At 37.6% G+C, this 16,505-nt stretch overlaps 1 protein-coding gene and 1 pseudogene across 3 annotated transcripts; both read right to left on the reverse strand.

The window, feature by feature from the left end:
* Positions 1 to 3,896, reverse strand: part of LOC125471050 — a 119,582-nt pseudogene extending 115,686 nt beyond the window's left edge.
* Positions 3,897 to 4,732: 836 nt separating this feature from the next.
* On the reverse strand, positions 4,733 to 8,539 carry LOC125471032 (ribonuclease P protein subunit p25-like protein). Of its 3 annotated transcripts, none has more exons than XM_048570883.1 (9): positions 8,262 to 8,537; positions 8,018 to 8,148; positions 7,295 to 7,375; positions 7,105 to 7,193; positions 6,933 to 7,007; positions 6,480 to 6,541; positions 6,330 to 6,389; positions 5,952 to 6,125; positions 4,733 to 5,096 (listed from the first exon to the last, which is right to left on the reverse strand). In XM_048570883.1, exons 2-9 carry the CDS (start codon positions 8,141 to 8,143, stop codon positions 5,020 to 5,022), a joined length of 744 nt encoding a protein of 247 aa, XP_048426840.1. In that variant the 5' UTR covers positions 8,144 to 8,148; positions 8,262 to 8,537; the 3' UTR covers positions 4,733 to 5,019. The 3 variants fall into 3 exon arrangements, with proteins under 3 accessions (XP_048426840.1, XP_048426839.1, XP_048426838.1); XM_048570882.1 differs by having other exon boundaries at positions 4,733 to 5,105; positions 8,262 to 8,531; XM_048570881.1 differs by lacking the exon at positions 4,733 to 5,096 and adding an exon at positions 5,112 to 5,629 and having other exon boundaries at positions 8,262 to 8,539.
* Positions 8,540 to 16,505: the final 7,966 nt, after the last annotated feature.

A 16,505-nucleotide genomic window follows, 5' to 3' on the forward strand; every position in this document is an offset into this window, starting at 1 on the left:
ATACTTGGCACCAAATTTTAGTTCCAATATTCATGCTTATATGAACTACATCTACAACATTTGAGATGCTAAATTTTCAAACAAAATTTATATTCAAAGCAAGAACAAAGCTTGTAACATTTACAACATTTAAATCACATATTATGAAAAATCACAAAACCCAAAAGGATCCACCATAAACTAGGCCTAGGCTCTGATACCACTTGAAGGAAAAATTTTGTCCTAGCTAAGAACATGTAAGAACATTTGAATACATATGCAAACTAATAACACTTTAAAGTAGGCATGCATTCAAAAACAATTCATAAAACCCATGACTTTCAAAGCCTAGTATATGGTGAACCATAAGACTCTTTAACAATATTAAAGAGAATAAGAATTTAGAGATTCTTTACCCTTGAAGCTCATCCTTGATTGCACAAGGGATTCACCCAAGTGGAGGGCCTTCAAGTCACCTCCTTGCTCCTTGGATCTTCCTTGTGATTTCCTCCCTTTTAGTGCTCCTTTTCTTCTTTGAGGATTTGAGGATTTGTTCTCCAAAACACCAAAGGTTTGGTGTCTCTAAGTCTCCACACCAAAGATGTAGTGTGAAGATGAAATGGATGACTTAGGGAAGAAAAGATTGCTAGATGTTCCTCCCCTAAGGTGGCCGGCCTCTATGTAGAAAATGAGAGAAAATGTTTCACCCAAATTCTATTAGAAAACCCCTAATGAGAAACAAAGCTATAAAGATGACTTTATACTTCATCTCTTAGGTTAGTGGCAAACTTGCAATTAAGCAAAAGTTCCCACTACCCTTGATATGGCCGGCCTCCATTTGTTATTGGGCTTAATTGCCCATTTTGTTTTAGTTGTCATACAACTTAAACATAATGGGCCTTGTGGACCAAAACGTTTTTTGTGCCCCGAAGCCCAAAACTAACTTAAACGCCCAATACGAACGTTTCGTATAATTAATTAACTATTTAATTAATCTTGACCATTCTTCAATTAAACCATTTAATTGCTTATCCATTTCATATAATTTCTTCACTTATATCCTTACTCGGTGTACGATCCATTAGGTTCCAATTATCGAGGTAGTGGGCGATGTTACTCTTAACGATCGATTGTGAATTGAAACCACATTTCAATTCTCCCTTAAAATTAGTGTTTGCTAATCTTTAGGGCTTCCACAAACCATGGGTGACGCCTAGCAGCATGTCATGGTTACCCAAGCTAAGTAGAAGTGGTTGGAGAACCTATCCAGTTACAACTACAATGCAATACGGTCCTTCTCTAATACAATACTCTTAATCACATTGTTTAAGTGATAGTTTGTTTCATGTCTACTATCCAATGTGATACTTCTCTATATGATTCAATTGAATAAGATTTGGAACAAGCTTCCTTAGTCATATTCATATGCTTTGGCCAAAGACTCTCGAATCATATCTTAGAGTATTCTCCTTCCACCATGGAAGGTTAGAGATCCCTTGTTGTGCATTCATATGCCTACATGACTAGATAGCTTGACCCCAACAATGCCGTGGACACTCCAATGGAATGTCGTTGACATAATCAAAGATCAAGGACCTAACCATTAGACATCAATGATGCCTCAGGTCAAAGGACTACTTTGCATATTGCAACTATTGAGTTCTCACATGACATGTATGTTCGAACTCTCGTTTGATCGTTGTTCAGTGTACTCGATTACTCTTTTGAGCACCTATGTGTTTGCCTTAGTGTCCAACACCAAATGACTTGAGACTAGTTCATACTCACGCTTGAGTCGACATAACACATACTAACCTTAGCGGATTGTCAATGCCCAATTGGCAATCCTATGGCTAGGAACGTTTTAGGAATGAACATAAGAGAAATGTCTCGTTAATTTAACTAACTTAAATCACTTGTCTCTTAGATCAAATACATTCCTTGGATTCCCTTATTGCTTAAACACAAGATACTATAAATAGTGATTAACAATAAGCTTTGCCCTCTATTAAACATATAAAAGTTTAACACAATAAGTATTCCAAAAAGCTATTACATCAAATGAGTGGCTTTGTGGGTATACTTCCAACACTCTCAACCAGAGAGCACTCTATCTTCAAAAATCATTACACAAGGAGCAAAATGAAAGCAATGTAAGAGTTGGAAACTCATCCTTCTTATATAGTCCAACATGGGCAAAGAAATTCAAACTCAACCCATGAGAAAGCCCCACATGTCAAGCCTTGGGACTTCCACACAAGCTAGGAAAGTTCAAAATTCAAAATTCAAAATTCAAAAAAAAAAATAAAATAAGTCCGAAATTAATTAATCAATTAATTATTAATTACCAATTAATTAACTAATTAGTAATTATTTTGATAATTATTAATCAACTAATGAATCGCTTAATAATCATTAATTAATTTTAAGCATAAGGATGAAAATCTTACCGTCATTTAGGATGACGATGATTAATACCATGAAGAGAGCATAGTCAAAATTCCATATCAAACTAATGAACATAAATCCGAAATCTACAAAACTTAGCAATATGAGAACAAAACACAGAGCCTAAAATAGGAAAACAATAACATCTAAATACCGATCGTTGCTTCACTTACCACTATACGTATGGTAATTGAAACATCATGGATCTGCAAATAGAACAAAATAATTAGAATGGGCTGGGAAGATTTACAAAACACCTATGGAACTTTTACAGCTCCACTCAATGAACATAAATGTAACTTACGGTATAGTTCATCCTCTGGAATATGGCTCTGCTTGTCAATACTGCACTTATGATCACACTTAATCCTGGTTCATGGAGAGCAATATCTGAAGCACTTCTTGCAGCATCAGTAGCATCACCTATGGGAATACCAATACCTGTTTTTTTCAAACCAGGAGCGTCATTGACACCATCTCTAGTCATTCCACAGATGTGCTTCCTCTCTTGCAGCCTCTTTACAATTTCATATTTGTGTTCTATAATATTAAGAAGATGTGTTAGGACAAGGTTTCAAATATCAAGTTAGGAACATCTACAAACCGTGCATTTAATTACTAATGAAACAAAAAAATCAAAACAAAGGGTGGATAATTGTCATGGTGTCGCCAAACGAGTACTGAAGGCAGAGCAACATGCCCAATAACTTTCATGCTATGAGCAATCATGAGTCTAGGCTGAATTTAAACCAATAATTATTGCTTTGGAAATGCAAACTGCTACAAAGAAATGCGAGGTTTATATCTTCTCATTAAAGGATTTCATGTTTAATTAGAAAGCAGAAAGAACAAAGAAATTCCGGTAAAACCCACCAGGAAATACTCCAGCCAATCCATCAGCGTTCTCAATCAACTCGTCCACACTCCACAGGGAGGGAAGCTATGGCTGCATCCTTGTCTTGGCCAAGCAATGAGGAAGATGTGTACATGTTTGTTCCCATACCAAGCCTCCTTCCAGTTTTGAAACGTACTCTAACAGCAATTGCTTCATCACCTCTCCTTGTGTTTTTTCAAAGACACTGCCTTGATCATGTCAAATCCCTCAATTGGGCTGACACCAAGGATCTGTGAGATAAACAAAAATTGGTAAATTACAAATAAACAAAGAAGTAGAAACGAGTTACCTTATAAATTTCAAAGTCCATACAATTTACAAGTTCAAATTACCTTATAAACTGCTTTAGAAACATGATAGGTTTAACACCCTGTTGCTATATCTATACATTCAAAACATCAAGTAATTGTTACAATACTTGCAAAACAGAACAAACAAACAAAGGCCCAAGATTTGTATCACGAAAACGAAACTTTTTACAGAACAAAACCTTATTCTCAATTTTCTCACCAATCAAACAGAGTGAATAAATTACCTGACGAAAGACGGTGGGTTTCTTAATGAAGATGTCCATGGCGACGATTTGGGCTTCAGCCAGTATGTCGTAGATCGAGATGCTGCATCGTCTGTCACTCCAGCATCGGAAATCTATACATCTAGATTCTTGTTCCGAATTTGCTAGTTGTGATGAAAGGAAAAGATTGTTCGAGAGGAGAGATAGAGAGGAGTTGAATCTTAAATTAGTTGGAAGAGGAAATTAATTATGTTTCTGAGATATGTTCACCTTTTCTCTCTGTGGAACCAACTGTTCACCCCCAAGCCAAACTCACCTGAACTTCTAAACTCCTGTGTGAAAGTGCAGTGAGGCCAGAGACGACAAACTACAACTGGGTTTTGAACGGGAAGGATGTTTGAGGGCTGGCCAGAGATGGAGAGTTTTGAGAGGAGACGTTTAAATCCCAAAAATTTTGAATTGATGCAGGGTACTGTTTTCAATTAGTGACGGGTGCTTTATGATCCAATTTCACCCTAAGCTTATTTTTATGGATTGGTTTTCAAACGTTCAGATTTCATTCAACAGCTCACATACCGTCCCCACGCAACGTCCGCAAAGTGCAATCTGCCGCATAGAAAACGTGAAGCTATTACATATTTTTTGTCAAAATTCAAAATACCCCAAGTCTTTTTCATTAATTTTCTTTTTAATTTTTCTTACAAAAAAGGCAAGGAGGGAAGTTTCGAACTTGTGACATATTTTGACACTAAAGCCCTTAAAAGGGCTCCTACTGACCAGTACGTTACTATTAATAACTTGTTAAGACTTTGCAAGTATTTGACTGAAAGGTGGGCAGACTCAGACTGAGTGATGTTCTGTTAGGAGGAGTTAGCATGCAATACTCAATGTAAGAATAAAAGAATGTACTGCTCTATTATTTCCATGGAACAAAAAATCATTTTACAACTTTATAAGGTGTATAAACACACTTGATTAGCAGCAATAACTACTAAAGTTTCCTACCTCATGACCTACAAAACAAAACATCAAGCATCACGACCATTGCAACACTTAGAATACTCGAAAGGAAAGACGGTGCCCATAGCTATCAGAAAACTTCACCATGACATAAGCAAGCAGAGCAGGCATCCCATATGTCAATTTTTTCAAGTTCACACATATCTTGTAATCAAACATCGGCTCAAGCAGCAGGTGCTTGTCCATCCAATCTGGTATTACGACTGCGCCCACGGCCCCTTCCCCTGCCTCGACCACGCCCTGCAAGACCTTCAAATGGCATCTATTATCAGATATCTTATCGACGTTAACAGCATTCCCACATTCCAAAGATTCAAAGCACACAATACTAATGAATTAATTATTTGAGAACACAAAAGTTTCCACTTTCTAAGGGCCCGTTTAATAACCATTTGATTTTAAGTTTAGAGTTTTCAGTTTTTTTCACTAGGTATAGAGAGCAAGTAGATGGCAGGGTAGATGAATAAGAATGCGGAGAGTATTGTAGGAGGGAGGGGGAAGAAATGCACATCATGTTACATACAAAATCAAAGTAAAAAAATACGAAAGAAATTTCTTTTCAGTTTTTGGTTCCACGTTGTGTACCATTCCGTGTGCATTTCTCCATTTCCTTCCACCACCCTTCTTCTATTAATCCCCTCCTTTCTTCCTTGTAACCTACTTATTTCTGACCAAAAAGTGAAAACTAGAAGCTGAAAACCAAATGGTTCTCAAACAAGCCCCACCAAGCAAGTAGAGAGGTAAATGCATTGTGTCAAAACCATCAGTATTAGCTACAATAAAAGCACACTGGTCAAGGATACAGTAGACCGTAAGCATAAAAATTAAAATAAAACAAAAAAAGTAAGGAATGAACTTAACTGATCATATATAATGTCCTTACAACCAGGGTAAAAGGAAAACCTAGTTTAAAAACCGTGTGAATCCAATATTGATAAACTACGTTATTAGTGACATGGAGGCAAACATAAAGCCGCTAACATATTTGCATTCATAGATTTCCAGTTACTACTGCAAGCCAGAGAACTAAATTTAATTGGAATAAACTTAAAGGAAATAAATTAAATATAACAGTACAGAGCATAGAAAACCTACCACGGCCTTGGGCAGGTGCACCTTCAACATAGTCATAGTATCCACCTGACTGACCATAACCTCGTCCTCGACCCCTAAAAGAACCACCTCTTGAACGGCCTCTACCTCTGCCACCATAACCACGCCCACCATCCCAAACATCTCCATTATAATCCCCAACTCCATTGTAGTTTCCTGCACACAGGGTACCATACCATGAACCAGAGCAAAACCCAATGAGCAATTTTAACCACTTGTAACAAAAAACTCAGTAAATTACCATGGGTACTGGTATAATGGTATTTGAATTTTTTGAAAAGCAAAATTTTAACTCCACTTCACGATTACAATGACGCCGTAAACAAAATATATTCATAATTTTAGAGCAGAGAGCGATACCTCTACCCCAACCTCTTCCTTGGCTACCACGACCCCTGCCTTGGAATCCAGGCGAACCGTCTGGCTTGCATGTAATTAAATCAATATTAATTGAAGCGATTATAGTATAGAAGTAACCTCATAAACATGAACAAAGACATAACACATCACCTCCATTGTCCTCAAAATCATTCAACTGTTTCACTTGGTCAACTGGAAGAGGGGATTGATATCTGTACCGTATCAAATAACAGAAAATGAAAGATAAGGATAGACTTCCCACCTTTCAAACCACATACTCATATGATCACTGTGATTTTTATCGCATAGTTGTGCACTTCTGGGCTCTACTGTGCATCATAATGTAATTAGCATTTCAGGAACCAGCACTAAAATCATTCCTTAGAATTCATTCAACTACATATGGTTCAAAAGCAATCGAAGTTTTAAAGTTTTTAGCACCCTTTAAAATCCTAACAGAAGTAGCACAGTTCATCTGTTAATAATTTTGTATCCCAGTTCAGCAAACCATCAGTAAATACTAAAATGGGATACTCATGAGATGCACCAGAAATACATAGTTGCTTCAGCATGCAAGCAGAAACCAAAATCTAAATTGTTTACCCTGAAGAGGATGTAAGGAGCTCTTTCTTCGACAAGGTAATAGTGATCGTTGAAACATGCCGAGTACTCTCAACACTGCAGAAAAACACAACCAATTATATCACTTAAGTGAAACAAGAAAGGAAATCATATGTGCATATGCATAGTAGCATAGAACTGTATGGTTTCATACGGAAGCAGGCCTTCTTCTAGGGGCTCGTACACGTCAGTTATATCAGTCGAGCCAATAGAAGTATTCTGATGAAGACCAAGAATCCTTCTCTGGAAACAGAAAAGCTTTATCAGAAAATGTGTACACAAAAACACTGGTACAGACATGAAAGTACATGCATATGTCTACGAAGAGGTCACAAGTCCCTCACCTTTATTAGCTCAGCAATCATAACCGTTTTATTGATAGCTCGGCCCATTGCCTTTAGAACAATTTCGTCAGATCCTTTCTCCTACATCAGATACAATCATTTATGGTAAAGCTTAACGGGAAAAAAAAAGGATTTAGTGCACTATTAGAAAAAAGTAATAATAATAATAACGATAATAAAAGAGGAGCAAAGGGCAAACAAAAACAAATTAAAATCCAAAGCATAAACAAAGACAAAACTAAAGGCACAAAAGCAAAAGGAAAATAAAAGGCAAGGGACTGCCACGTACTGCGGTCTAATAGTATTTCTCTTCACTCGTAAGTGAGAAATCTTATGTTCGATTCTCGCTAAATACAAATTTGAACCACATTATTGTTAGCCCATTGTGAGTCTAAGTCCATCCCTTCTTCTTAGCAAAGATAATATCATTTGTTTAAAAAAAATAAAAAGCAAGGGATTGGAGTCTGGAAGTTGCAACTTGTACCTCATATTAAAACCCAAGATAAAATAGTGACTAATATGTATATAGCTAAAGGGAAATGTAAATCAACCAAGCTGACTTTCACACCTTTTCTAGCTTTCACACATCCTTTTTATCTGGTTGAGTAAATTAAATAGAAACAACCGACAAGATGCGTGAGAGGTTAAAAAGATAAGAGTGCGTTTATAATTTTCCTTTTAACAAAACACAAAACATGAAATGGAGAAAAGAGGAGGAGGGACCTGGAGGAGAGTGGTGGCGTAAGTAATATAGTTCCTCATTCTGCCTTGAGCCGTTATACGAATCTCATTCTCGTTTATGGGCGTAGCCTCCGCCTTGGGCTTCTCCACCCTCTGAAACCTATCCATTTACTCTGCACCCAAACACCAACACCAACATAAACAAACCCCAATCAAACCCAACAGATACGCACATATATGTACACACAGAGAGAGCGAGGAGATTTAAATTAGGGTTTGGTTTTACCTTTTGTTAGTTGGAGGAGGGAATCTGAGAGTTGGGAGGAGGGAATCTGAAACAAACAGTGGCAAAAGCAACGATGTGTTTCTGCACTAGGATAATATTTAATTTGTGACTTTAATTTAATAAATAAGAAATGATAATTAAGAAAAACCGAGAGAGAGACTAGGGTTTCTGGTGACGGTCTTATCGGCGGCAACACCGCCGAGTCCTATTATCTGCCATTTTATTTTCGGTGACAGCAGCCCAACACTTGTCATACGCGTTTCCTATTTTGGTTCCCACTCTTGGCCTAGGTAGTGTTCCCTCCTACACTTGGTCTTTGTTCGGTAACGTATTACTCTTTGCTTAATCTCAGTTTATTACTCTAAAATTTTTTGGTTTTTAATATTACATGCATCAAGTTTTTTTTCATTCTAGAGTAGTATCTGAATTCATAATTTTGAGACACTTTCACACACTCGTTAAGGTGGTTGTTAAATCAGCCATTAACATATGAGCTGCACACTTAGTTCCTTACGAATCCAAAGGAGTTGCACACCCTGGGGCCCTTTATTACCTTCTCATATGAGTTGGTCACTTCTTAGACCATCTCCAACCGAAAGGTCCAGAGGGTCAAAGGGCTGAAAATAGCCCAAAAATCGTCTCCAATTGAGGGCTAGGCCGAAGAGTTCGTGGGCTCCAGGAGACAAAAAAGGCCCAAAGGGCCAACCCATTTTTTTTTTTTTCTTCTTTTCCATTTGCCCAATTAACACACCCCGACTCGGAATGTCCACTAGGACTCCGAATCGAGCTGTGATGGCTGACACCTGGAAGGTGACGAAGCCATAAAGTGTAGTGATGTGGAAAATGTGAATGAATTTAAACCTAAAAGTGTCTAAATATAAGAGTGCGCTAGTGAGCGGGAATGAACCCATTTCACACGTGACGTCATAGCATAAGTAAAGTATAGTAGAATGGATTGAGAATTATACCCTCGGAGAAAACCACTTATATTGAGATTTGCCAAGAGTCCTCGTCCATACGAAAACTCAGCTACTAAAACCTGGAGAGGCAAAAAATAAGGATGAGTGGGCCTAAAAATAAATTTTTATAAAAAATAAAAATAAAAACCTTTATGAAAACATTGTAACCCCTCGTCGTAAAACAAGTATAGTTTCCAAAATATACATACTACGTATAGTAAGAAAAAACTTACCGTAGCCTGCAAAATATCAAGATATCAATACGGCACAAATCCCGTATGTAAACACATTTTGTCAGTAACCACATAATCTAGCATAAGCAAATATATCATAACGAGTGCTCATCGACATATGCTGACACACGAGTTCATGCAGAGGTAGTCTGACATGAACAGGACTGTGTGTAATAATGATATACACTCTAGTGCTACAATTACATGAAGATTGGCGTTATTCACGGTCACATACGAGTCGGAGTTGCCTAATGCAACTTGTATGACAGGATTGGCACCTACTTGGATCCAAGGTCAGCGTGTGGTGCGAATGTGAACAAACATGTAAAAGACTGGTCCTGACCCTGGGCGAGCACTAACACCGAGTGCAGCAAACGATGAGCAAATAACACAAATATAGTTAGGCCACAGTGATTCGATAGTTCTAATCAACATACTAACATTCATAGCCATAGATATAATTATGGCATCAAAGATTATAAGCATACCTGTGCATCCCGTAGGATGTAGCATATTTCATAATTTCTAGTCAATATAACATTCATCAAAGCTGTAACTTGTATTAAGGCATCCCGCAGGATCTGGAATAATTTCATAAATTCCATCATTTCGCTAATTCCTATAAACTTTAGTCTAATGCAGGTGTACGTAAGAAATTCTTTTCCAAATGCATAAATGGAAACAATCAATCATATATATATATATATATATACACTATATAAAGGAAAAGACACACTCACCTGAAGTCCGCACTACAACTCCCTAGTACAAATATCGACGCGTCACGAACGATTGTCGCCTAGAAAAAATATCAAATCACATCTCAGAATTCTTATCGATAGAACACATAACTTACATAAAACACATCCCCAAAGACGTTCTAGAATGATTTGAAACCCATTGACCAAAAGTCAACCGTCGGTCGAAGATTGACGGTAGGGTCTACAACCCTACGTAACTCGATCTGGAAGATCCGCACCTTGGATTTCCGATCCGTAACATCCCAAGAGTTTCAATAAGCTTCTAGAACAACATCCTAAAGTTTTGGAACGATCCCAACGGTCGAATCTCCGCCAATCGCTAAAATTAAGCGATGGTCAACGTTTTACTTTACGAACTTACAAATCCAATTTGGGAAGATCCGTACGTCCAATTCTCGATTCGTAAGTTCCTAATATTCTTTAATATTATGTACTATTACCTATTAAAATTTGGTGACGATCTGAAGCGGTGGTCAACGTTTTATTTTACGAACTTACAAATCCAATTTGGGAAGATCCGTACGTCCAATTCTCGATTCGTAAGTTCCTAATATTCTTTAATATTATGTACTATTACCTATTAAAGTTTGGTGACAATCCAATGGTCGAATCATCGAATCATATAATAACCAAGTGGCGACCCTTAACGAAAATATAACCAAACAACGGAATTTCATCAATCGGATGTCTATTATGAAATCGGGGCACCCATTTTAGCCTTGGGAGGTCAAGGGGTGTCTCTGCCCACGCACCACCGCATGCAGCGGCCGGTAGCCCCAACTTGCCAGAAAATTCAACTATTTCAAAAAATTCTCAATTTTCACAGGAATGAAGATCTCAACGAGAGCAACAACTTTGATACATGTCGCCAAGTCCAATTTGGCCCGGAAAAGCTCCAATTCCCCTCAAAGGCTCCAAAAACCCTAGAAATGGGTGGCTTCAATCTGCCACCTCCGGTGCTCCGTCGCCCCTACAATTTCTTGGGCTTTGTTCCAGGCCTCAAGATGAGTGTTTGGTGGTGTTGGTGATGGTCAACCTAACTTTCTCGATCGGCAGATTTCCGCCGTGGTGAAGGAAATATTTGTGAAAACACGTTCATTTGAGCAACATCTATGCATGCAATTAACAATTAAAAGGAGAAATCATGCTTGTATGCACTCAAAACAAAAAATTACCCATGAAATTCAAAGCCTAGTAGTTATGATGAACCAATACTCAACTCAAGATCTAAGAAAAAGAGTTGAGATTTCTTTATACCTTTGAAGCACCTCTTTGCTTAGCAAAGATTAATCACCCATGTGAGGGCCTTCCTTCCTTTGTCACCTTGCTCCTTGGCTCCATGGATGTGGTGGGTTCTCCAAAAGTCCCCAAAGTTGGAGACCTCTAAGTTTTGACACCAAGGATGGTTAAGGAAGAAGATGAGTGACCATGGAAGAATTAGATGCTAGTAAATTGCCCAATGGTGGCCAGCCTCCTAGAGAGAAAAAGGAGAGATTTTTTTCTCTCCAATTTTCTCAAGAAAACCCTAATGAAGAAAAAGCTATAAAGTCACATTTATACCTACCTTCATTGGAGTGGCAAACTTGTAATAAGTTCAAAACCCACACCCTCTCTAAGCATGGCCCGCCTCCCTATTTTTAGTGGGTTAATTGCCCATTTTGTTTTAGTTGTCACACAACTTAAACCTTATGTGCCTTGTGGACCATAACCCTTTTGTGTCCTGAAACCCATAACTAACTTAAGGCCTAAAACGAACCTTTCATTTTAGATTAATTAACTTTTAATTAATCCTTGCCATGTACAATTAAACTATTTAATTGTCCTTACTCATCTTCGTTATATCCTTCAATCATTACCTTACACGGTGTGCGATCCATTAGGTTCCTTTTAGCGAGGCAGTGGGCAATTAGAACTCTTCAAATCAATTGTGAATTGAAACTTACTTTCAATTCTTCCCTTAGTCATTATACACCTTTGGGGCTTCCACAAACCATGAGTGACACCTACCAGTATGTCGAAGTGGTTAGAGAACCTATACAGTTAAAATTACAATGCAATACGGGGACACCTTCTTACGGAGTGACTTTGACATAGTCAAAGATCAAGGACCTAACCACAAGACAACTATGATGCCTCAGGTCAAATGACTACTTTGCATTATCCCAACCATGAGTTCTCATGTGACATGAGTATGAAAACTCCTTGTTGATCGCGTTCAGTGGACTCATTCTCTATTGAACACCTACATGCTTGTCTTGGTGTCAATCACACCAAGGACTCGAGACCAGTCACTCTCTCTAAGAGAAGACATAGCACGTACTAATCTTAACAGACTATCAATGCCCAATTGGCAATCCTTTGATTAGGAATGTTTAGGATATGTATACAAAAGAGAATGGTCTCATGAATCTAACTTCTTTAGATCACATTCTCCCAATTACATATTCCTTGGACTTATCGTTTAAGCATATAACATTTATATAAGACGGCTTAAAAGAATAATCTTTGCCCTTTATATTAAACTAGATTAGTTTAACATGTGAAATGTCCGTAAAGTATCATCATATGATTGGTTTTAGGGCACATTTCCAACACGTGGCACCCCTGGAACCAACGATTCCATTCTTCAAGATACGAGGCCAAAACCCCAACAATCTTGGGTGTAAACTGAAGAGGGGATGATGGTGATTGATTTCCAAGTGGTGGCGAGCCTTGGATCGCCAAAAAAAAGTCGGAAAAGCGACGGGAATGACACCGGGTCATGCGGGTCCAGTCGGGATGAAACAGGTCAACCCGGTTTGGGTTCCTTCCTATTCTTCTTCTCTCCTTTCCCTCCTGTTCTCTTTTCTAATTCGTTCCTCAGCTCTATCTCTCTCCTCCTCATTGGCTACCCATTTCCCTTCCTTTCTCTCCTGATTGGGCAAACCTTCCACCCCCAACTCTCTTCTCTTTTTTTTTCCTCCTCTAATATTAAATAACAATATAATAACTATGAGAGAGATATATATAAAATAATAAACAGTAATCTTTTACAAAAGTACTTTTCGGATTTGTAAATTCGTAAAATTTTAATCGTAACTCCAAATTCACTTTTGTGTTGGGCCTACGCATCCGTATCGGCGAGTACTTCAGGAATACGATAAAATAATAGCCCATAAGCTTCACGAAATGACGGTCAACTAAAGTCAACGATCTCACCTCTAAGGGCATTTTCGTCAATTCACTCATTTAAAATTTATAAGAACATAAAATTAGGGACGGGTTATCACAATCTACCCACCTTAAAAAAATTTCATCCCCGAAATTTGAAATCACTTGTTATACAAAAGTAGTGAAAAGACAACAAGAAAATAAATATGTAAAGGAAGATATCAAATTAGAGTGGTTGCATAAAAGAGAATGTCATTATGTCGCGATCGGAGTGCAGTGATTCCTCTTTCATGCCCCAAACTCTCACTTTCCTTCTCCTTTAACACAATACTATAATATAATACTTTTTATAAAAACATAAAGCTGAGAGTATTTACGTATGTAGAATAACATCCCGTCAAAATACATATATATGTAAAAACGTATAGTTAAAATAATTGTACTGAAATTAACATTTAAAATAGAAAGTTTTCCACCTATACAGTCGTAGCATCACGTACTCCGAAGATGAGCGTGTGGTATCTTTGGGTTCAGCCCAAATAATAAATAAATAACTAAAAATGCTAAAGTAAAAGAACCTAGTTGTCTACTTGCTTGATGAACACAACGAATAAGTTATCTATATTACAGTCTGCAGCTCGTAATACCGACAAGTCACTATTGTCTCGATAAGCAAGTAACAATTTCCCAATGGTGCAATATTACCATCTTGCCCCTCATTGGAAAGTACGTAAAATTCGTCTAATTAGCGCCTCGATCGCGCTCACGTAGTACCCTCTCGGGCAACATCATCAAAATTATGAAATTTTCTATATCTCAAACTCGATCATTCAAATACCTATTTGTAGTACTCAACTGTCAATTATGTATTATGCATAGAATTTTTGTACTATGCCTCAAGTGGTGCCATACACAAAATCGAAAATGTAATCGCAATTACATGCTAAACTATAGAACGGACAAACACAACATGTCCACAAAAGTCCGGATAATTCGTTCCAACTAGCCGTTAGTCCAAAGGTGAAATGTGGTTTCCGACAACAACTTTGTACTCATAACCTTCAAGAAGACTTCCCAAGGCTTGAAAGTGAAACACACATCACGATGAGATACAGTAGTGACATGCACACCATGTAGCTGAACAATGTAATTCATAACACCTTAGCGAGCAGCTTCATTGTGAATTTCTTTTGAATTTAGTAAAATCTATGTCAAGAAGGCTAAAAGAACACTCAGGAATTTGAGGGTCAAAATAAGTCTATCAAATCTAGAGTACAAGATAACTGGATTTAATGCATATAACATGTCGCCACAACGGTAGCCTCCGGAATATTCAATCAATAATAGTAAAGATTCATTTCGTAAAGAATTTGTTGGTTGATTGAGAAGTTGACAGTCACAGCTAACACTTAAATGTTAGAGCAATTCACCCAAATGGTTTGTCTACTTCAAAATTAATACAAAGTGCAATAGGGTAGACACATACCCAAGATTGACTGGAATGCCTTCCAGCACCAAGAGGAGAATATGGAATCATGATCAGAGTAGATACTGATCAAAACGCCAAAAAATCCAGTAAATTCAAGAATGAGCAATTTACCAAGGGATCTAAAATGTTGTCCATCTGGACCAACGAGAAGTAAGTTGACTTGTCAAGTCGATCTATAATCATCGAAACATCATAATAATCTCCACATGCACAAGATACCTCATACCGAGAGTGTATGATGATATTTCCCATCTCCATTCGGATACATAAAATGATTATAACCACTCAAACGATTTCTTGATGATTTGTAAGTAACGTCAACCCAATGCCCATGAGTTCCAACTGAAATGAAATAAGGCAGGCCAAAAGCATTTTGGGAGTAGATAATATCTTTTCTGCTGTAAACAGTAATTACATTTACACAACGGGGATGATACATGATTGTGTAATCGTAGATGTTGATTTGGTTCCTCTATCGCCATTGTCAGAAATCTAATTCTTTTCAAATTGATATGTACTCTAGAGGTCTAAGATTGATAGAGATTTTGGACACATTTCTCAACAAAGAAGTGTCATCCGATTTTCAAAGGACGGTAATTGTTGACTTTAAGTCATGAATAAGATGGTTCATTTCGAATGGTTCTACACGTTGGGAAATATAAGCGATATTTTGTCATGCCGCCTCTATACATCTGAAACATCCAAAGAACACATCATCGTGGATTTCCAAAATGATCATTATCATCAAAAGGTGTAAGACAACAGTTCAGTTGTCAGAAACTTTATTCATAATCAACATCACAACTAAACTAACTTTCCTCGATTGATAAGTGAGGAAAAACACTATAACCAAAAAATTGCTAACCAATTGTCGATAAAATCGACAAGACCAAAGATATCTCGAATTTCACAACACTTCGTGAGATTTTCAACTTTCTTCCGCTACAACCTTTTGGGAAAAAGAAAAGAATGTCGTCCACTAAGAGCACGGTTCCCAAGAAACGTACATGTTCTAAACAAGTTTAACATTCGAAGAATTTGATACAAAGCTGACTATTGGTGTTTAGAGAATTTAATCTCGTTGCTGGGATAGGTGGGAAAGTCATCAATAAGACCACTACAAATTCATTAGGCTATGGAAGAAAACTCAAGTTACAAAGGTTGGTCGGCTAGACCATCAACTCGAAGTAGGGTTTAAACAGTTTTTAATTGTCACCCGATGGAGTTGCTAAAATCTAGGCATATACTAGGGTTCGGCCTTTTGCCTTCGTGGATAGGTATGAGATTTTCTAGATAAGTTGGATAAAATTCTAATCAGTAAGCTTTTGTAACTAAGTTCTCTCAATGAAGTAGGACTTGTTCGAAAAGTCGCAAGGAAAATTGATGTAGTACGAGAAAGTGGATTCATGGTGTACTTCACTTCACCATTTGCTGATATCCTAGGTAAGATTTTGGAATATGACACCCAAATGTACGTCCTCGAAATGTACCATACTACTTCCTTTCACTACACCATGTGCTAATAGGTCTCCACAGCTTTCTCGATACTTAATTCACTCTAACTGTGAGAAATTAACTCGTACTTTGATTCTACTGTCTACCTGTGGAAGTGATTGAAAAGGTGACTAGTCGGAAAGGTTCTGTTTACCTAG

The sequence above is a fragment of a genome, unplaced genomic scaffold (assembly GCF_019419815.1).
Source record: "Pyrus x bretschneideri cultivar Hongxiangsu unplaced genomic scaffold, Pyrus_bretschneideri_v1 Contig56, whole genome shotgun sequence".
NCBI lineage: Eukaryota > Viridiplantae > Streptophyta > Magnoliopsida > Rosales > Rosaceae > Pyrus > Pyrus x bretschneideri.